We start from the raw sequence: 19,920 nt of genomic DNA, 5'->3' as shown, positions 1-19,920 counted from the left end.
TTAAGCACAGATTTGCTTTATGATAGGTAGGGGAGGAACTTCATTTCAAAGTAATTTGTAGGCACTATACTGATAAAAAAGTAGGCTTAACTGTGCCATCTAGAGGCTCAATTATATTACTTCACACTTACTAATTGTTATGTCATTTTTTTAGTAGCAAATGGCTGCATTAACTTCTGATGAACTAACACTATATTTAGTAGGCAATACAATAAATAGGCTATATAAATAAAGAGACAATAGGCAATAAATACAATGTGAGCCCTTAGACCTGGAGATAGCTAATTTATCAAATTATAGATTGATTAAACGTTTAATGAGACAGTACAAAGTTATTTATAACGTTTCCATTGTGCAAGCCTTTGTGATTATCACAAGTAAAGTCAATGGTCTGTGAAAGCCAAATAAATAAAAAAGAACATGACAAACAATATACTTGAAATTGTAAATCTACATATTTGCCAGTGTTACTACATTATGCATTAGTACATTTAATACATTATACATATAATACATTATTATTAATACATCAATACATTTAATAGGCCTGCCTTGTAAGTAAAAATCACACCATACAGCTGTGTTGTCAAACACCTTTAAACTAAGTGAAGATAACTTTCTTCCTTGCATTTAGCCTTTACGTTGTAGTCTACACCACACAATTTACTGAAACGTTTCTGACATTAACCAAGCCAATCAATTAGATGTTTTAATTGAAATTAAAGGGTAGCCTACACAGGTTGTGATAAATGTGCATCCCATTTAAACTGTGCTGTCATCTGTTTCCATTTAATTTGGAAATAGTATAGGAAAAGTCTTATTCCATTGACACAACGTGAAGATACTTTAAGTTGAATCCTTGTAAAAGTACCAAACTGTACAATCTACTCGGCAGTCCATAGGCGAGCTTGCTCCCTCCCTTTTGCTCCCTCTCTCCCTCTTGACTTGGTGACAGACCTAAAAGCCTTTTGTTGCAATCTTAGCCAATGGAGATGGATTACGACACCAGGGAGCGGAGATATATAAAGAGCCCTATTTGAACGTGCTTGCACATTTTAATGACACATCTGAACACTGACACTTATGGACTTAATTGTTATGAGATAAGACAACCAAAACAACAATTGCATGGGGGCGCGTTATGCATGAATTAGAAGGATAATACCAAGTACGATACGACATACACTACTGAGACGCACTTTTTTGAGCTTGTTACTATATGCCTACTAAACAATCGTTTCAAAGGGCGACCCTAATTCATTAATTGCTCATCACTGGTATCTTGGTAAGGTTAAACCGGTTTCGACAAACACCTAAAACAGGACGGGATAATCTGAGCAGAAAGTTCTGTTGTCTGACGAGTGCACAACAATGCCGAGGTATAACTTTTTACTGTGTCTGATGGTACTAATTTGTCTGGAACTGTCCGAGAGTGACGAGCCTAACCTCTTTCTGTCACCAACGAGCGAAATGCCCACGGACATCGGTTTGTCGCTCCTGGATGAGGAAGCGGGCTCTCACGAATGCTCTGCGTGTGTTTGGCGAGAGCAGAGTAAAGTCCTGCGACTGGAGACCATCAAATCTCAAATCCTGAGCAAGCTGCGACTCAAACAGGCTCCCAATATTAGCCGGGAGGTGGTGAACCAGCTGCTGCCCAAGGCGCCTCCGCTTCAGCAGCTCCTTGACCATCATGACTTCCAAGGAGACGCGTCCTCCCAGGATGAGTTTATGGAGGAGGACGAATATCACGCCACAACAGAGTCGGTAATCACTATGGCATCAGAGCGTGAGTATTAATACAACTTTATTGTAACTATTTACATTAATTTACACCAAGGGAAAAGCAACTCTTTGCCATGTGTTGACATGATGACCTGGGCCAATTGAAGGGTATAGGCTAATGGCATTGACTGCAACAGACGGGGTATGAGTTTTATTAGGATAGTTTGGACAGCTGATATTTTATTTTTTTCAAAGGGAATAAATGCTCCGTATAATTCACAGTGATGCATAGTCAGCTGCATAACTGTCAAAATATCCCAACGGATTGTGCGAACAGTGAACTTGATAAATCAAGAGGCACTCCGACTTTAGGCTACTTAAAGATAGCAGGCTGAAGTTGCTTTAAACATCAGTATAAAGCTATTGATAAAATATGGTGCCTTGCTTTTTAAATTATCGACCCAAACCTCGGATATAGCTAGACACATATTTTAAGTTTCCGCTTGCACGGTCCACTGTGCAAGAACTGAAGCGCGAGGAATATGGTGCGTTTCTGGGAACTGTCTGTCCGGTCTCATTCTAATTCCTGTCACAATATCCCTCCTACAGCCTCTCTATGACCACATGACACTCCTTTTGAATGATATGCCAATGTCTGTTTGTGCATAAATCAATAATGATAATATCGTTTGGTGGACAGATGTAGCCTGTGGTGCCGGGTCCGTGGTATGAGACCTTTCCCTTACTCTTATATGGCTGTATAAAAGAGTGGCATACTATATTGGCGTTTGACGCTGACCAACAGACTTAACAAACACGAAGTATGTTACCACAACATTAGACAAAAAGACCTAAGTATACAATAACTTAATTACAGTAAAAACAAAAAAGAAAGAAAGAAAAAACACCAACACACTCAATATCTAGTTGAGCCCCGGCAGCTGTGCTCTATCGGTCCTTTATATGAGGGCTCTACCGGATTCCCTGCTGTTCATCGCAGTGAGAAAAAGTGTGTCCAAAAAAGCTGCCATTGTTTTCCTCATGCAGCGGTCCCCCTCGACCGCACTTGCCATTTAAATGCGAAGTTTATAGGCACAGCTCGTTTTTTTCCCTCCGAGGACACAAAGCCAGAAACAGTTGGGGTCGAGGGGAGTGTGTGACCTCTTCGCTGCGAATCGCCGGGGTTCAACAACATTTACACACATAATATATTCTGCACAGCGCAAACGAAAAGCCGTGCAAATAATCAGTTTTTTCATTTTCGGACAAAGATAAATCTGTGTTATTCAAACTAACCTCTCGTTTGATTGTCACACGTCGTGCACACGCCGCACCACAATGAACTTCAAGTCCGTTTTAGGCAAATAGCCAATCGAGCATTAAATAGGTCAATTTGGTTATTATCTTTTCTGATTTGCTTTTATTTTACAGCTGATCATAATTGTAAACATGAAGTCTTTGTTTTTTGTACAAGCTTTGTGCATCCATCAAAACTGCAGAAGAAACAACATACTGTTGCGCAACAATCCTTGCTTGTACGGCTAACATAAAAATTGATATATCCTACTGCATGTGTGCCAGGGTTTCCAGTTGAATTGGGTTTTGCATAGGCTACATGGTATATTATAGTTGGTTACGATGTATGCCTTCAAACTCATGAACACTCTTCAAATGGCTGTGCGTTGACACCCGTTTTCACCGATGTCTCATGATGAAACACTTCTGATACCATATACTGTAACCGTGTCTGTGTCAGCCTTGTCAAGTTTGATGGGTGGTCCTCTGACACAGACATTTTCTGACCAATAGAAGATAAAAAATAGTGAGTAATGCTGAAGTGGTTTCTATGGGGACCATTTAACAAGAAAATGAAAAATAAATAAAGCATAAGAGTTTGAGTTTGAACAGCTGGCATTTTAAACTCACAGGGATTTTAGCAACATGCCTCTCATGTTGAATGATATGTGTTTTGGATGCTTACTTAAATTTGGGAAACCACAGTTGGACTTCTGGACAAATTGTAAATGGATTAGTCTTTTGCTGGCCTCTTTGCAGTATGGTCCATGCAAGCTCCTCTCCAGGCATAGCATGTAGGCCACAGCTATATATGCCTGTTTTCTCATTCGCTTATTTCCTCTCTCTCTCTCTCTCTCTCTCTCTCTCTCTCATCTCTCTCTCTCTCTCTCTCTCTCTCTCTCTCTCTCTCTCTCTCTCTCTCTCTCTCTCTCTCTCTCTCTCTCTCTCTCTTTCTCTCTCTCTTTCTCTCTCTCTCTCTCTCTGCATGTATGTTATGAGAGTAGGAAAAGCTGCAGTGTTTTTTTCCAAGGCAGAGCATGTGTAACAGTGTATCTTGTGTTTGAGGGTTACACAGCTGTGGCCCTCCATTCCAGTATGTTCCATCCTTGGTTGGTCTCTGTTGTCTTCTACACACAGACATGTTGAACCCGTCTCTGCATGCATCAGATGGCTGGATATGACACAGCTGCTCCTGTCGGTTAGACAAGAAGTGATCAGCCTGGATCAGCATCTGTAATAACACTGTACCTGAACTGAACCAGGGAGGTGGTACTGGAGTAGACAATGACAGGTCATGGACAGTTGTTTATAAGCCCAGAGCTAGGACATAGGCGGGGTTGGAAATAATATTGTATATTAGAGATGGTTGTTGGCTATTATTGTTAGTAGGTCCAAGTCATCTCATAGCTGTCACATTGCAAAATGAGTTACTGTGTGCACTAGGAAAAGGAGTGAGCTGCTACTGGTACAAGAAATTAATGCACTGTTAAATTTTTCATTGGACTACTTTAGAATTATTTTCTTTACATTTTGTCCTTCATTTCTCTCTTTACTCCTCCCCACCTGCCATTTCAATCATTTGTCTTTTCTCTCTTCCCTTTCCTGCCCACCTCCCACTCTCTTTCTCTGAACTCACTATTTCTTCCCTCTCTCGCCCGATGTTCGTGGAAGAGTTTCACGTTGAGAGAAGAACTGCATCTCTCTCGCCCGTGGCGTCTCGGTGATCCCACTGGATTAAAAGAGCCTCAGATAGAGAAGCACTTCAAACACTATTCCCTGCGCACCTCGAACCCGATCACCCTCTTACGGGTGTGCGCACTGCCTTTGATGGGCCGTGTGGGTTCACGCAGTACATGCTGAACTGGACCTGTGCCAGAGTCGCTTCTTAGTATTCACTCAAGGTACGTGGGTGCCGCAGTGGGGGTTGAGAGGGTCCATGCTTCCTGGTCTCTAATTACTATGAAATTTCATGGAAAAGTGGGGCTATTTATATCACAGTGCGGCAGTTTAGGTACTGTAGCATTCTCTAGCTCCATACAGTGTGTTGCAAGGATACCAGTACCCTGCTACACATTTTCAAAGTGCAGCATTCTGAATCTGTGTGTACTCTACTTTTTTATCAGTTAAATTTACAAAGAGCTGTTCCTTGCACATGAGCTAAGCCCTTTACTAACACACTTTGTGTGTGTGTGTGTGTACTGTACTGTAAGTGTGTGTATGGTCAATGGCCTGCCTGAACTGGTGTGGTGTAAGTTTTTGACCCCAATAGGCCCTCATTTGTCATTTTTCCATGGCATTGATACCAAACTCTCCTCTCCCATCGATGATTGATGCCCACCAACTCTCTCCTTCTCTCTCTCTCTCTCTCTCTCTCTCTCTCTCTCTCTCTCTCTCTCTCTCTCTCTCTCTCTCTCTCTCTCATCTCTCTCTCTCTCTCTCTCTCTTTCTGAGCAACATGCAACGTGAGTAGTTATGTCCAACACCTGCGGCCCACCATGAAAAAAAACTCCCGTTTGAAAAATTATTTTACTTAAGCTCTGGTATTGGACACCTAGATTTAATTTTTTGAATTAACTTGGGGATGTTTTTTGTTGTCTTGAACACTGTACCCATTTACATGCTTGTATGCCCACTCATGTATTCATGGACATGTAAACACTGGTATGCACACAGATACACACCCACACCCACACAAACACACTAGAAAAGTCCCCCTATTGACAAAAAGGGTCACAGAGTTCACAGCTATGTGATATATTGGACAAGGAGCCTATTAACCTCATCGGGTCTCTTTCTTTGCTAGCAAAGAAGAACCGGTTGTAGCTTACCCCCACCAAACACACACACACACACACACACACACACTCTCACACATACACACACACCCATCCACCAACCACTCCCACCAAAAAACACAAGTCTTTTATAGTGTTGACCCCATAAAAGGGTCATTTCCTGAAGGTGCAGGAACCATAAACATTAAGAGGGAGAGCGCTAAAAGGACAGGCCAGCAGAAGTCGGACTGTCTCCAGCCCACTGGTCAGTGTTTGTGAGAAAATGATGACTATGTGAGATTTTTATATATTTATTTATTCCATGAAAGGGTATGTTTGATGGTAACACCTGTTCTCACCCCTCCATTGAAGAACCGACAGAGCGGAAAGATAAACTTTGACTTGTTTGGACGCTGTGTCATTATTGGTTTGTTTAAAAAGAAATAAAACTTAAGAAACTGCCCTGACTTTTGAAATAGCACAACATGCTGTCAACTTTATGGCTAATAACATTTCAAAGGGACGAAAGTCTATTAATACAGGGGACAACATTTCCCCAGGACGTTCAGGAATCTCCCTCCCTCCCTTCTGCTCTCCCTATTCCCACAGTCCTATGTCCCAGCCATCCATTTTCTGAGAAGGTTGGGAATGCATAATACATCCCCAGAAAGACAAACAAATACAGGGATCATCCATACAGCCTAAAACACACTTTACATGAACTCATGGTGAGGAAATGACACTTTACACTACACTACATTTTAAATGCTGATGGAAAGAAAGGACATTTGTGTGTGTCTCTGGATCAATATAATGGCACAGTTTGAATGACCATCTGTGCTGTGCAGTTAGTGCATCAGCTTCTCCTCTCATGTGTACCCAGTAGTGAGTTGGCATGCAGCTCAGTGCCTGTAAAAGGTATTTGGAAAGGCTATGATCCAGCAGTGGCCCATACTGCCATACTGCGTGGGCAGAGACAAGCGGAGGGAGAAGGATGAGGAGGGGTGGGGTGGTGGGGTCCACAGGGAGCAACAAGCAGCCCAGTCCTATCCTTAAGGGACAGAAATCATGGAGGGATTTTATAGGTCCACTTAAAAAGACTTGAAACAGATGTTACGTCTCACTAATAAAGGAAATAATTACTTCACACCAGTAATTAAGCTCTATGTAGGAACGCGAGGAAAGAGGAGGGGAGGGTCGAAGAGAAAAAGATAAAATGGATGAGGGGATTATTACAGACGGATGAGTTGACGGGGGTGTGGGCGTGTGAGCGGTGTTCTTGGGAGGGCTGTGGAGACGTTTATGGAAGAGTCCATTAATCCTAAATTGAGGCATCTAAGCAGAGGAAATGCAGCATGGACATAAAGCACGATCCCACCAGGACTTCTCTGTGCCGGAAAGATGCTCAGTGCGCAGCGGATTGCTGCAAGAATATCCACATGAAAATTTAATTAGCCTCTTTTAAGTGGCCATGAGAGTGGCGCCTTACTGTATTCATCGCCTGTGGTTGCATTTCCGCGCGGCATGCCGAGATCAGCTCAGGAAGCTTATTATGAGGGGCACATTGTCCAAATGTCCAAATGTTTTTTGGGGCCAAAAGCCAAGTTCTGTTGCTGTACAATGCCGGAGAAAAAAGTTGGGGTCTGAGCATGAGTCTGTTTAAATACAAAAACCAGATACTCCCACATTGTATGGAGTGTAGTATCAGATGACGGTGATGGTATATATAAGGTTATAAGAAGAGTTCAGGAGGAAGCTAGTTGTCAAGGCTGTCACACTAACTTTGTCTATATTTAAAATCTGTTGCTGGCATCCTGTGTGCGTCAAGGCATCCCAATAGCTCAGCAAACAGAGAGGTCAAACTCACCAACACCTAAAGACAGGAGGCATGGACAGCGTTTATCAACACATCATGCCTGTTTGAATCTGGCGGGATGGGGATGCTGGCGAGGAGGGGGAGGGGTGGTGAGGGTGTTGTGGTTATAATGCGACATGACCCAAAAGGGATTTATAGAGAAATTGAAAGGGTGATTTGACACATACTAAAACAGGACCTGGTGGTTGCCTGTACCCTCAGTACTGTACATATCCTGCTGACTAAGTTCACCTCACACACTCACTGTTGGAGCTGTAAATGCCATATCATCTCATGAATAATGCATTTTAGTGCAGAAGACTGTCATTGTAAATATTCCATAGTGCTGTATCAGAAAAGCATGTCTGTGGGCTCACAAGCAACATTCTTCTTGTGATGTAGTATTGAATTATACAATCTTGATGTAGACATAGAGTGGATGGACATTCTTTATTCTGCACAGCTGAAATTAAAGGGGTAGAAGAAAAGTTTATGTATTTGCATATTTCTACTAAGTATAAGCACTGTGGTAGTTATACTAACTAGCTTGCTGCTGATTGGAAATGATAGCAGTAGTGAAAGTTTAAAGATTTATAAGAATATTCTTCTTTAACACAAACACATACACACACACACAAACACACACACACACGCACACACACACACTAAAACGTTTCCTGCTGTCCAGCTGTCCAGCTTATTGCAGCTCACTGCTCTCTCTTGCTTCCTTTCCCCCGTCTTTCCTTCTCCCGCAGACTGCATGCATTTCTGTGGCCTTTTTATTTTCTCTGTAGGGTTTTTATTATCTTTATAAGCCTCCTATCTCTGTCCTGGGGAGAGTGTCAGTTTGGGGCCCCTGTGTACATATGTGTGTGTATGTGTGTGTGTGTGTTCACTGGCTTGGAACAGGCAGTATTAGGAGGTGTCTTTTGTTGCTCCTGGGGGGCTCCTGTGCTCAGTCCTAATAGGAGTCTTGTGCCTACCAGGGGAGGGGTCCTGAATGAGGGGTCTAACTTCACCCCCCCCTCCCCACCTCTACCCCTGCCTCCCCTACCCCCCTCTCCACTCCCTTGGGACAGGCCGAGAGACAAAGAGGGAGTGGGGCTGGGATGGGATGGTAGAGGGGGTGCACTGTGGCCCCTGTCTTATTAGAAGGGTCGTGAACGTGTCACAATGATTAATATGCTGAGGTGTGGGGGATACCCTAGAGTCACATTTATCCAACGGCAGGACTCCATAACACACGCTTGCCACAAAATTTGCATTTCCCATTTAGGAAAAGAAAATATAGATATATATGCAAATGGAATCCCTATCTTGGCATATAATATTATGCACTGATCCTTTTGGACAAACAAAAGATGACCGTCCCTTTCCCCCCCCCCCCCCTTTTTTTGTGTCTATAGAATATTTTATCTAATCTGCATGCTTTTCTTTGTTACTGCATGAGAGAGGCAAATTTCTGATTGCCCATAAAAAGGAAACAGTTCAGATTCCCTTTGACAAAGTAGCATTTTAAGGAAGCAGTTCTGTGGGTTTTTGGTCTACAATTGATCTAATGAAACTAGAAGGACTTGTCACTGAGGATTAGCTTTTGATGGACAGCAGCAAACACAAATCCCCATGTTTTTGGACAGGTTGCTTGTTGCCATCAAATCACCCAACATGCATAATCTTTATGCTGTATGTGTGTGTGCCTCCTATCAGACTAAACAGAAGGCTCCATTGTGAGCTTTATGCATATCAAGGCAGGTCTCTTTGCCATCGTTCCTTCCTGTGCATTGGGTTTTTGTGAGTAAAGGACACAATCTTTTGATATAGAACAGGGCTTTGATCCTTTTTTTCCACTTTCCTGAGACTGCAATGGTGTATAGGGAGGAGGGTGTAAAACAACTTGTTTCATGTCGAAGCAGGGCTTTTGCATTTTGTCTGTTCATTACAGATTCATGTTTCATCACAGTTTTACAGCTTCATTCTTTGTTGACCACATTCTCAAGTACCACATGGTAATATTACGGCTGACCATTAAAAAGTACCTCACTTTGAAATGCTCTCAGTGGTATTGGAATGGACAGATGACATTGGTGAATAAACCCTTATACTTTATAAGTCTCCCCTCACATGAGTACATTGAAAGCCCCAGGCTAGCTGTGGAACACAGGTACCCAGGGAGGGGACCAGATGTTCAGTAGGCCCACCTGCAGACCTGCTGTGCTCTGGCAGTAAAATGCATGTGCTACACATGCTATAATCACACCGTGGGGAAATAAGCAGCTAAAGTAATTAAATGGAGTGGAAACATGAGAGGAAAAACCAAATAAGCCTCCCACTCCTGAAGAAGCACAGAAACCTCTGGCCCTGCTAAAATGTTGCTAAAAAAGAAAGGTTAAACTGGAATAGGTCAGATGGTAGCCCAACAATGTTGACGCGTACATGGGGAGGACGTGTCATTGCGCCAGTAGGTGGTGCTGTAAGCAAAACCTATGCTTGTGCCCCTAGGTTTTGAAAACAGGAGGGGAATAAGAGCTATTATGTTACAATAAAGCTTTGGGTACAGGAAATGAAGTCACATAAATGTTACTGCACCCCACGGGCAGGAAAATACTTAACTCCATTCATCAGTAATATTTCCTGGCAACAGGGATGGAGCTATTTCAGGTTGGGGTTTAAATATCCCATTGCTTTTTGATTGATCTTTACAAGCCTACCTCATTTAATACGAGTGGAAAGTTCTGCCAAGGTATAAGCCATAATTAGGCTGCAGGTATGCACATTTCAGAGTTTCCCTCCCTAATTCACATTAAGGCTCTATAAAGATACAAATTGATTTTACCCATCAATGCTCTCATTGTGTAGCATGATGTAGCTCATATGTTGTGCATGTGTGTCTAATAACTGTGGTACTACATGGATCATGACGGTCAGACCCTGCATCTCAGATTACTCTACAGTGGGGCTCTACTTTCCCCAAGAGAGAATTAACAGTAAAAGCAACCAAATTCTGCTGTTTCAAACAAGCCTGACTCTGAACTACTTGTTACCTAACCAAAAGTTGCTGGTTGTTCAGAATTCGAAAATGCTCTTTGAGAGCTATTTAAAATGTATTTCTCTTCAAATATCTACTGGGAAAACAACAACAAATAGTAATCTCAAGTAAACTCAGAGTAAACTGCAGAATCATTCATTCCCTGTTTGGTACTGATGAGCAAACACAACAACACTCGCGGTAATTGCTGCGACCCCAGCAACCCACCAAAAGGAACATTGACATATTGTTTGTCCAGCGTGAGACACTGTATAATTTACACTCACTAATGACTGGCTCTGGAAATACAGGCTGAAGGACCACGTCTGTCCCCTGCTTGGCTTGTATTCAATGTTCTTCTGGACTCTTCTAATGGATATGCTATCTCTTCTTCATTGAACTCATATTCCCATAATTCAATTACAACACTTGTTCAGTGTAAGAGAAAAACAACAGTCTTGTGCTGTGTTCTCCTCCAATCAGTCGAGATCTGGTAAACAATTCACCATTGGCTGCTGAAGCCCCGCCCAGTACAAAACAAAAACAAATTACAGATGAATAAGTTGAATTGTAGTTTCTCAGAAATTTGAATTATTTTTTTATGATTTGGTGAAAAGAACAAAAAAAAAGCATATTACCATCGCCATAGGGCCGACCTTGACCTTCAAACTCAATCTAGCTATTAGGGCTGCCCCTCCCTAGCACCCAAGGGATGTAAAAGGCTGACGGTTTTGACCCCTGACCCCATTTCTTAACTAGGCCGAGGTGCCAAAATGACCTTTTGACCCAGGAAGCCTTTGGAGGTTGCCTGAGCAACCTCAGATTTTCCAAATGATTGACAGGTCCCTGTAGTTGGTTTTGAAATAAAACAGCTCCCATCCCGACAGAGAATGTAAAAAACACTTTTATTTGGCTTAACAATCAGGTAGACTTTTCACAGTCTGTTTGGAGATCCGACTACCTCCTGACTACCTGGTGTAGAAATGTAGTGATTATGGATTTTATTTTATTTTACTTTTAGAAGAGAATTCGGTTGGATTACTGTCACAAAATGTAGCTTCACTGAAATGTATAATTGTGCCTCAAGTCTCAAGTCTGCTACTTGGTTTGCATAATCTCATGCCATTAATAACATGCCAAAATAAGTCTGTTAGACCTGCTGATGAATACAGACAGCGTGTATTTCCCTAAATTGATGATAGACAAAGTCCTTTACATGGAAATGGGTGTCATTATGTCAGATTGGACCTCTATGCAAATCAGCCAGGTTGCAGGTTTGACATATGTGGCACACCAGTGACCAGGACTATGGCATGAATTAATGAAGACCAGATTGATTTTACAGCATTCATCTGTACTTAAAAATACTTTACCATTAACTAAGATATTGGCAGTTAATAATTAATCAATAACGAATGGTGCATTTAACAGGTATGCCTACAGAAACCAAACATACATCTACATTATGTTAGCTATCTCAAACTATAGCTTTCTCTTAACCTTGCCTTCCAATCATTGGGATTAGAAGAGTCTGAAGTGTACCTATTATATCATTTAGAATACAGTCAGTGATTTCAAGCGACAGAGGACTGAACTATTAATATTCTAGAAATCAAAAAAGGGCCTCTAGGTCTGAGAAAATAGCCAGATGGCTTCCATAGATAAACCCAACCAACCAATGGACAGTTTAACATAAATATATGAACACAAGTACAACATAAAATAAACTTATTATCAGAAAGATATGCATACATATGCATACATACTTATTCATACTGAAACCTATGAGTTTTTAAATGAAAGAATAAGTCAATGGGGACTAAATACTTTGGATGGATTTATAATAAGGTCATTACTACTTAAAAGAAGGAGCAATAAAGGGTTCATTCTGGGTTTAGCCATCTCCCTGCCCTCTGAGCCACTCTCAACCTCTTTCCTTTGATTGCTGGCAGCTGTGCCAAGCTATCAGTCATTTACTGAGTCAATCAAATCTCAGTATTCCCAGATTTAAAGTTCCCATTTGGAGATGTTGGTCAGTTGTTGGTTTCCAAATTGTCCATTTGGCAAATTTATCAAACACATGTATCATGTATCTATTTTCATGAATCCCACATGTAAGTGCATTAAACATTTCATTAATGTGTTGATCTTTGCTGCTTCCACAGCGGAGCCACTTGTCCAGGTGGATGGCAAGCCCAGCTGCTGCTTTTTCAAGTTCAGCCCCAAACTGATGTTCACCAAGGTGCTGAAGGCCCAGCTGTGGGTGTACTTGCGGCCGTTACAGCAGACCTCCACCGTCTACCTGCAGATCCTCCGGCTGAAGCCTGTCACTGAGCAGGGCAGCCGTCATATTCGCATCCGATCTCTGAAGATTGAACTCAACTCCCGGGTGGGCCACTGGCAGAGTATCGACTTCAAGCACGTGTTGCAGAACTGGTTCAAGCAACCTCACACCAACTGGGGCATCGACATCAATGCCTTTGATGAGAGTGGCAACGACCTGGCAGTTACCTCTCTGAGGCCTGGGGAGGAGGGACTGGTAAGGACCCTCAGACCTGTCCCTGGGGTACAGCAGGCATTGGGACTAGGGTTGGTATCATTACAGTTAAACCAGTGGGGGAAGTGATATTTGTATTCAATAACTAAGATACTAAATTGATAGATAACATTTGACCTCCTTCCAAACTAAAACGGATCTATCTCTTATAAAGTCAAAGAGAAGACGAAATATATTGGATCCCACAGATATCGTATTTATTTCATTTTACTGTTAAACTTTTTGATTTATCGGTTGCTATCAGGATGTGAAGTTTATGTCAGCAAATATGACAAAAAGGCCAGTTTTCCCAGTGGAGTGTTACTGGTGGTAACCTAGTGGTCATTTGGGTCAGTTGTTCACAACATGGTGCAGGGGTCGACTGGTTTCTTGGCCAGTGAGTCCCTGCAGTGTGAGCACACAGCAGTATGCTCTGTTTTTCTTAAGGAGAAGAAAGAAAAGATCAGAGCCACAGAGGCCCATGTACATAAATAAAACAAAACACAAAAAGCTAAGAAAGAGGCAGACTCCCCCCTCATCCTCTGGGCTTTTCGTTTTACCCCTCAACAAAAGCCCTAAAGCCCAAACTGACATTCTCTGACCCTTCAGGCCTCTCGGCTTATTTCTTCTGTTGAAAGCGTCACAAAAAACAGTGCTCAAGTCCAGCTGGATTCTCTGTGGTGAGATGGAGGCTTTGTAAAATAAACATGGTGGGGTAAAATATTTGCTGCTTAGACTCTACGCAAGGGTCAAGGTTATAGTGCCCTGCAGATGACCTCTGGAGTCAAAGTTCAAGCTTAGCATACAGAATGTCACTTGCACCATTAATGTTAAAACTGGACAGCTTTGCATAAAATCACAAGCTACGCCGTTTGTGCTGTCTTACTATGTGAGAACATATGCAATAAAAGGCATTTACATATAACTTTATATGTTTATATTTAATCTTATTAAGTTAGTTCGTTCGTTAGCTAGTTTTTACTCAAATGATCTTGATAGTAATCCGTGTTCATGGTTTCTTCTACTTGCATTATCTCCAAGTTTGTGTCCTCTCTTAACCACCTCCTTTCTTTCTTTCTTTCTTTTTCTTCTCCTCCCCTCCCCTCTCCTCCCCCCTCCCCCCCTGACTCTAGCAGCCGTTCCTGGAAGTGAAGGTTCTTGAGACGACCAAACGCTCTCGGCGAAATCTGGGCCTGGACTGTGACGAACACTCAACTGAGTCCCGCTGCTGCCGCTACCCATTGACCGTGGACTTTGAGGCCTTCGGCTGGGACTGGATCATAGCTCCCAAGCGCTACAAGGCCAACTACTGCTCAGGCCAATGCGAGTACATGTTTATGCAGAAGTACCCGCACACTCATTTAGTGCAACATGCAAACCCCCGAGGCTCAGCAGGGCCCTGCTGCACCCCCACCAAGATGTCCCCCATCAACATGCTCTACTTCAACGATAAGCAACAGATCATCCATGGAAAGATCCCTGGCATGGTGGTGGACAGATGTGGTTGTTCTTAGGCTGTAGGGAAAGTCCTGCGTCCTTGTGCACACCCAATTCTGCGTCATACCACTCCAAACCCTGACAGAGCTCTCCCCTGGCACCAGACTCTATTAGCCCCCTCTCTCACTCCACCACAAAAAAATCCCACTGGACCTCCATTCTGTCAGTTATTCATTTTAGTCCAAAATGTACAAAAGGTAAAATATGAAATTAAGATAAGACTGAGGCTGAGTGGTAGAACATATTGGAAAAAAATAAGGGGGCGTGTCTGTGGGCAGCTTGAGAAAACTGCTAAATAAGACAAAACTATATTCTAGGTGTTTGTTGGTTTTGTGGTTGTCTTTCTTCAAAAAGGTTCTAAAGAGAATGTTTATCAGGTTTTTTGAAACAATGGCATTGGATGCCCTTGATAGTGGATCTGGGCAGTGGGTGAAGTGCTCCTAAGCATTTATAGTATATTGTTTTTTATATTTTATTTTGAAGCAAATTTTATTAAGTCCTGAAGTGAGGGATTCAACAATTGTATCTTTTTTAAATGCTTTATTCATTTTATACTCTTATTGATGGGATTTGATCCACAGCCGATATGTTTGTAAGTAGTGCCAATGGAGATGGGGCATACAAAGTATTTGCATAATTCGATGCATCATTGAACAAAATATTGTTAATTTCACATTTTCACAAACAAATATATATCTCCCCCACATAATGGCAGATACTTTTATCCAAAACATAGTAGATCATGACAGTTTTAAGCATTGTGTTGAGGAGATCCAAAAACAAGTTATGCACCCTCTCCAGATGGAACTAGCACTCCAATGGAAAATTCTTGAGCATCCAAGAACCCTTTCACAGTTACTTTGATCTCCTTTTACTCATGATCTTGTAAAATGCAAAAAGAAAATGACACAAAGAGTTTTTTTCATAACCTTTACACGTGAACAGGAAAGGATTTGCTGATACATTTATTTTTCACATTTGACTGCATTAGCAAATATAATTGCACAAATGACATGAATATGGACTTGCGGACTAAAATGTTAGACAAAAACAATATGTAGCACTCTGAGGATGTTGAAGTTCAAGTTCAAAACTATTATCTCACTATAACAGATAGATAGTCACTAAGACAACCCTAGCCCTTTCCCAAAAACTGAAATTAAATGAAAAGTGGATGCACTCTTTCATGCAAAAGTGCGAAACTGGGCTAAGGGTCAGTAAAATCATGGCTTACACAAACTGTAAAAAACTGCTGTGTGATGGTAGTCCTCACAATAAACCGTTTATCACAAATACATTGCCAAATGGAAAATATTATCTCCTCATAGTTTGCGAGTTCAAAGTGATAGGGAACACCAGCAGTTCAAGTGGTCGTTAAAGATCCACTGACATGCTCAGAGCAACTTTATACCTATTTAATCCTCTAAAGTCACTAATATGATTGACAGTAGTCACATTTCTTTAAAGGGTTTTTATTATAATTAAAGGTTGACAGTTTAACATGATTTAACAACCTTTCATTACATTTTAAATGATCACATACAGATACAAGTAGGCTTTTCAGAATAGATTATGGAACCATAAAAAAACTTTTCTGCTGCATTTATTCAAATTTTCCACCATGAAGTGTGGGAACAAGATTCAAGATCAAAAACTTTTTGAGAATACTATTTTGTATCTTCATAGGCTTATTATTATACTGTGGCAGTTGACCTTTAATGCTTATGGCAGTTTTTAATTCTGAAGAATAAAGAAGTTTCTTCAACAGTTAAATAACCCTATATTTCTACTATCAAGACAGTCCCTCCTCCATTGGACACCGCTAGCTTGGCAGGGCCCATTAGCCTGGGAACCAGACAAATCAGCAAGCTCATGGGTCTGGTAGTCCTGGGTCTGGTAGATGGGTCTGGCCACATCCCATTCAAACAGATTTCTCTCTGGCATGGAAAGTGCCAGGGCCAATCACAACCCGTTGATCTGATATGGGGCGGGTTTAATACAATGACTGCACAGAGTGCTGTACAGTCAGCGCTGCTGAGGCATTTTACTAAACAACCAAAATTACATTTTGTTGCTCTGATTGGTTTTATCTATCCAATTCTATCCAATTGCGTTCAGAGGCATATTGGTTTGTGCCAATTGATATGTCCCTTGGAGATCAAAAATGAACTGAGAGGTTTCAGATGAATAGCCTACGCAATTGTGGATTGGTCTGGTGATGCCAGGCCATGGCTAAGTGCCCATACTGTAGGTATCCTTAATTTCTCCCTTCAGCAGATCTACTGGTAATTCATCATAATACAATTCCCTCTTGCCCCCATTGTTCACTCATGCAAGCAAACCCCATGAGCAGAGAACCAGATGTTTTCCGCTATGATGGTAGAATGAATGAACGCTATGATGGTTGTGGAAAAACATTGTGGAAGAAGATTCAAAAGTCAGACTGGCTGACTTCTTACACATGATAAATAAAGAAAGCATGTTTATGGATCATATAAGACACCACCGTATGTGCAAAAGAATAATACAGCTGAAATGCCATTTCTAGAATAGAGAACATATATATTTAGATTTTGGAATTTTCCCATATCCCAAATCCCCATCCCCACCTCAACTGTGTCGGGAAGATGCAGTAAATATTGGAAGTGCTTGAACATAGAGTGTAGATTAGAAAGCTTGAAGTCTGTTTTGTCACCTGGATGTCAAAGCGAAGATATCCCTTTGTTGTAAACGTAAGCACTATGCTGTTGGATAAAGGAAGAGCCTTCTGACATTATATATAAATGATATATGTATATATTAAAAAGGGGTACAAAAAATCCTTTCTGGGCACTCTACCTTACCAACAATAAATTTTGCACTATGGGACGTTCATGGCGAGAGGAGTTGTGTTGTTGTCTGTGTCATACCTTGTCAAGCACAAGAGAGCTTGTTCAATTTAGGAAATAGAACTATCCAAGCCGATACACCATATGGATAAACTAGAGAGGGTATCACTTCTTTTGTTACCATCACACTTTCCTGGCTTCCTTTTCGTCTGAAGCGGGGGCCTGTCCATAATACTCACACTCCTCTTCTCTACATCCTGGAAAACTGGACATACCAGCGGCTTAAAGGCCTCCTCACCCATCATGGGTGATACGTCATGTGTGTAACAAGTGTCTGGATCAATGAACATAGAACGCTTTAACTGGAAATGGCCCTCCCGTCAACTTCAATCAATCTGTTATCAACTCAGAGACTTTGTCCTTTTGAATTTGAACGATTTATGTTGACTGTGTTACACAGACATGTTTTGCCTTTCTGTGGGTTTTGAGTGAAAGTGCCCATAATAAAATGGGAAGAGAATCCAGGGATCGTTAGCCAAAGTAGAGGATGACATGTTGTGTGCTGTAACTTTTGTAATTGCAAGAATATGCTAGAACATTTCGTAGGGAGAAAAATGTGGTATGGGCAGTGGTTGGAAACAATTCAACTGGTCAATTGTCTCTATTTATTAAGATAAAACACAATGCATTTTAAAGTATGTCTACCTCACTTTAGCGTTCTGAAACCTTGCTTTTAAATTTGACATTTAGGTTTTGTCATAAGTTAACCTGCGCAAAAATGTAACCCAGAAGATAACCCAAAAACGTAGATGAAAGCCACAGGGTCCCATTGCTCTCAGGTTCAGATTGAGTAATTGACAGCGTTCAAAAGAGTGACTGAAGCGAACAGCTAAAAGTGTTGACAGAAGTAATATAGGTGTGCCCCGAACTATGGCTTAACTATTGTTAATGCTATGGATAAAAGTTGCATCTTGAATTTTTGTGTATGTATACTGGTATGTGTGAGAGTGTTTTCATATAAATATATGAGAGAAAGAAATCTCTATGTAAATAACTACCCAAATGTTGACATTTTATGATGTTTTGGACAGGTTCTCCGCTTCTACTGTTTCTCCTTTTTTTCTCCCTCTTCTTTCCTCTGTTCATGTTGTGTAGATACAATTCACCCCAACTTTGTAGTTTGATGGTTGTGCATATATGAGTAACTGTTCAATTGTTATTTTATCTCTTTTTTGCTGTTTGTCTTTTTCTTTTGTACAATAAATCATTTATTTAGCTTATGAAAGTCACTGCCCAGTTCTTGTCATTCTTTTCATACATTTTTACATCAGTACTCCATTTGACTCATCTACATTCTGCAGATGAGTCCTATAAATGTAGTAACTTAGAAGGCTGGTGGCAGCAGGAGGACAGGAAGTAGATTCACTGCGAGGCTAATTGGTGGAGAGAAACTGGCCAGAAGAGAAAGGTTTTGTGTTGGGCGGCCATTGTTTGAATTTCATATGGGATGCAGCATGACCCAATTAATATGCCACCTGATAGGAGGGCCTCTCATCAACCTAATTTGGGGAATCAACGGGAAACAAATGAGAGGACAGAGCTCTTTACTAATGCAAATGCAACAGACCACCCAGCACAGGGCACCGATCACTGACGCAAGAAATGACATAAACCTTGCGACACACTATACAAAAACCTCACTCTTCATCAAACATTCACACTGCTCTTTACACACAATCCTTCTCTCACTAGTTACCAACCTGTGTAATTGTGCATTACTTGTCAAAAGCCTAAAATGATTAGTGATGCAGTCAATGCCAGAGAAAATAGTTATTATTTCATATATCTCCTAACTTGGATAATTACTGCTTATATTACCTCACTGGTCATCTGTTGATAGCACAACACCATTTTGCAGTAATAATGGTACTAGTTATACAAAAAGACAAAAGATAAAATGTCACAAACCCCCAAGAAAACAGACTGGAGGTTAGGAGGTTTATGATTGCAGCAATGGTCATAAAGTGAAGAAAGGTCTAGAAAGGGTGAATTGGGAGCAGCACTCAATAGCCTTGATTGCTGAATGCAGTAATCAGTAACACCATGTTCCACTCAATGACTGGCCAATGTTCAGAGGGGGTTGCTGTTGAGGAAAAATATCACACTTGCTCTTGACTTGAGGATTGAGGGAGTCAGGTGGCTGAGCGGTGAGGGAATCGGGCTAGTAATCCGAAGGTTGCTAGTTCGATTCCCGGTCATGCCAACTGACGCTGTGTCCTTGGGCAAGACACTTCATCCTACTTGCCTCGGGGAATGTCCCTGTACTGACTGTAAGTCGCTCTGGATAAGAGCGTCTGCTAAATGACTAAATAATGAGGATGAAAGGG

At 41.4% G+C, this 19,920-nt stretch overlaps 1 protein-coding gene across 2 annotated transcripts; it reads left to right on the top strand.

Annotated features, from left to right (window-relative positions):
* Positions 1-1,066: 1,066 nt before the first annotated feature.
* On the top strand, positions 1,067-18,822 carry LOC134024748 (growth/differentiation factor 11-like). 2 transcript variants are annotated; one of them, XM_062467400.1, is made up of 3 exons: positions 1,067-1,786; positions 12,838-13,211; positions 14,345-18,822. In XM_062467400.1, the coding sequence occupies exons 1-3, from the start codon at positions 1,372-1,374 to the stop codon at positions 14,720-14,722; spliced, it is 1,167 nt and encodes a 388-aa protein (XP_062323384.1). In that variant the 5' UTR covers positions 1,067-1,371; the 3' UTR covers positions 14,723-18,822. The 2 variants fall into 2 exon arrangements, with proteins under 2 accessions (XP_062323384.1, XP_062323374.1); XM_062467390.1 differs by having other exon boundaries at positions 14,342-18,822.
* Positions 18,823-19,920: the final 1,098 nt, after the last annotated feature.

Source organism: Osmerus eperlanus, chromosome 1 (assembly GCF_963692335.1).
Source record: "Osmerus eperlanus chromosome 1, fOsmEpe2.1, whole genome shotgun sequence".
Classification (NCBI taxonomy): Eukaryota; Metazoa; Chordata; class Actinopteri; order Osmeriformes; family Osmeridae; genus Osmerus; species Osmerus eperlanus.
The sequence above is the reverse complement of the archived record's forward strand: the minus strand, read 5'-3'. Positions and strand labels throughout refer to the sequence as shown.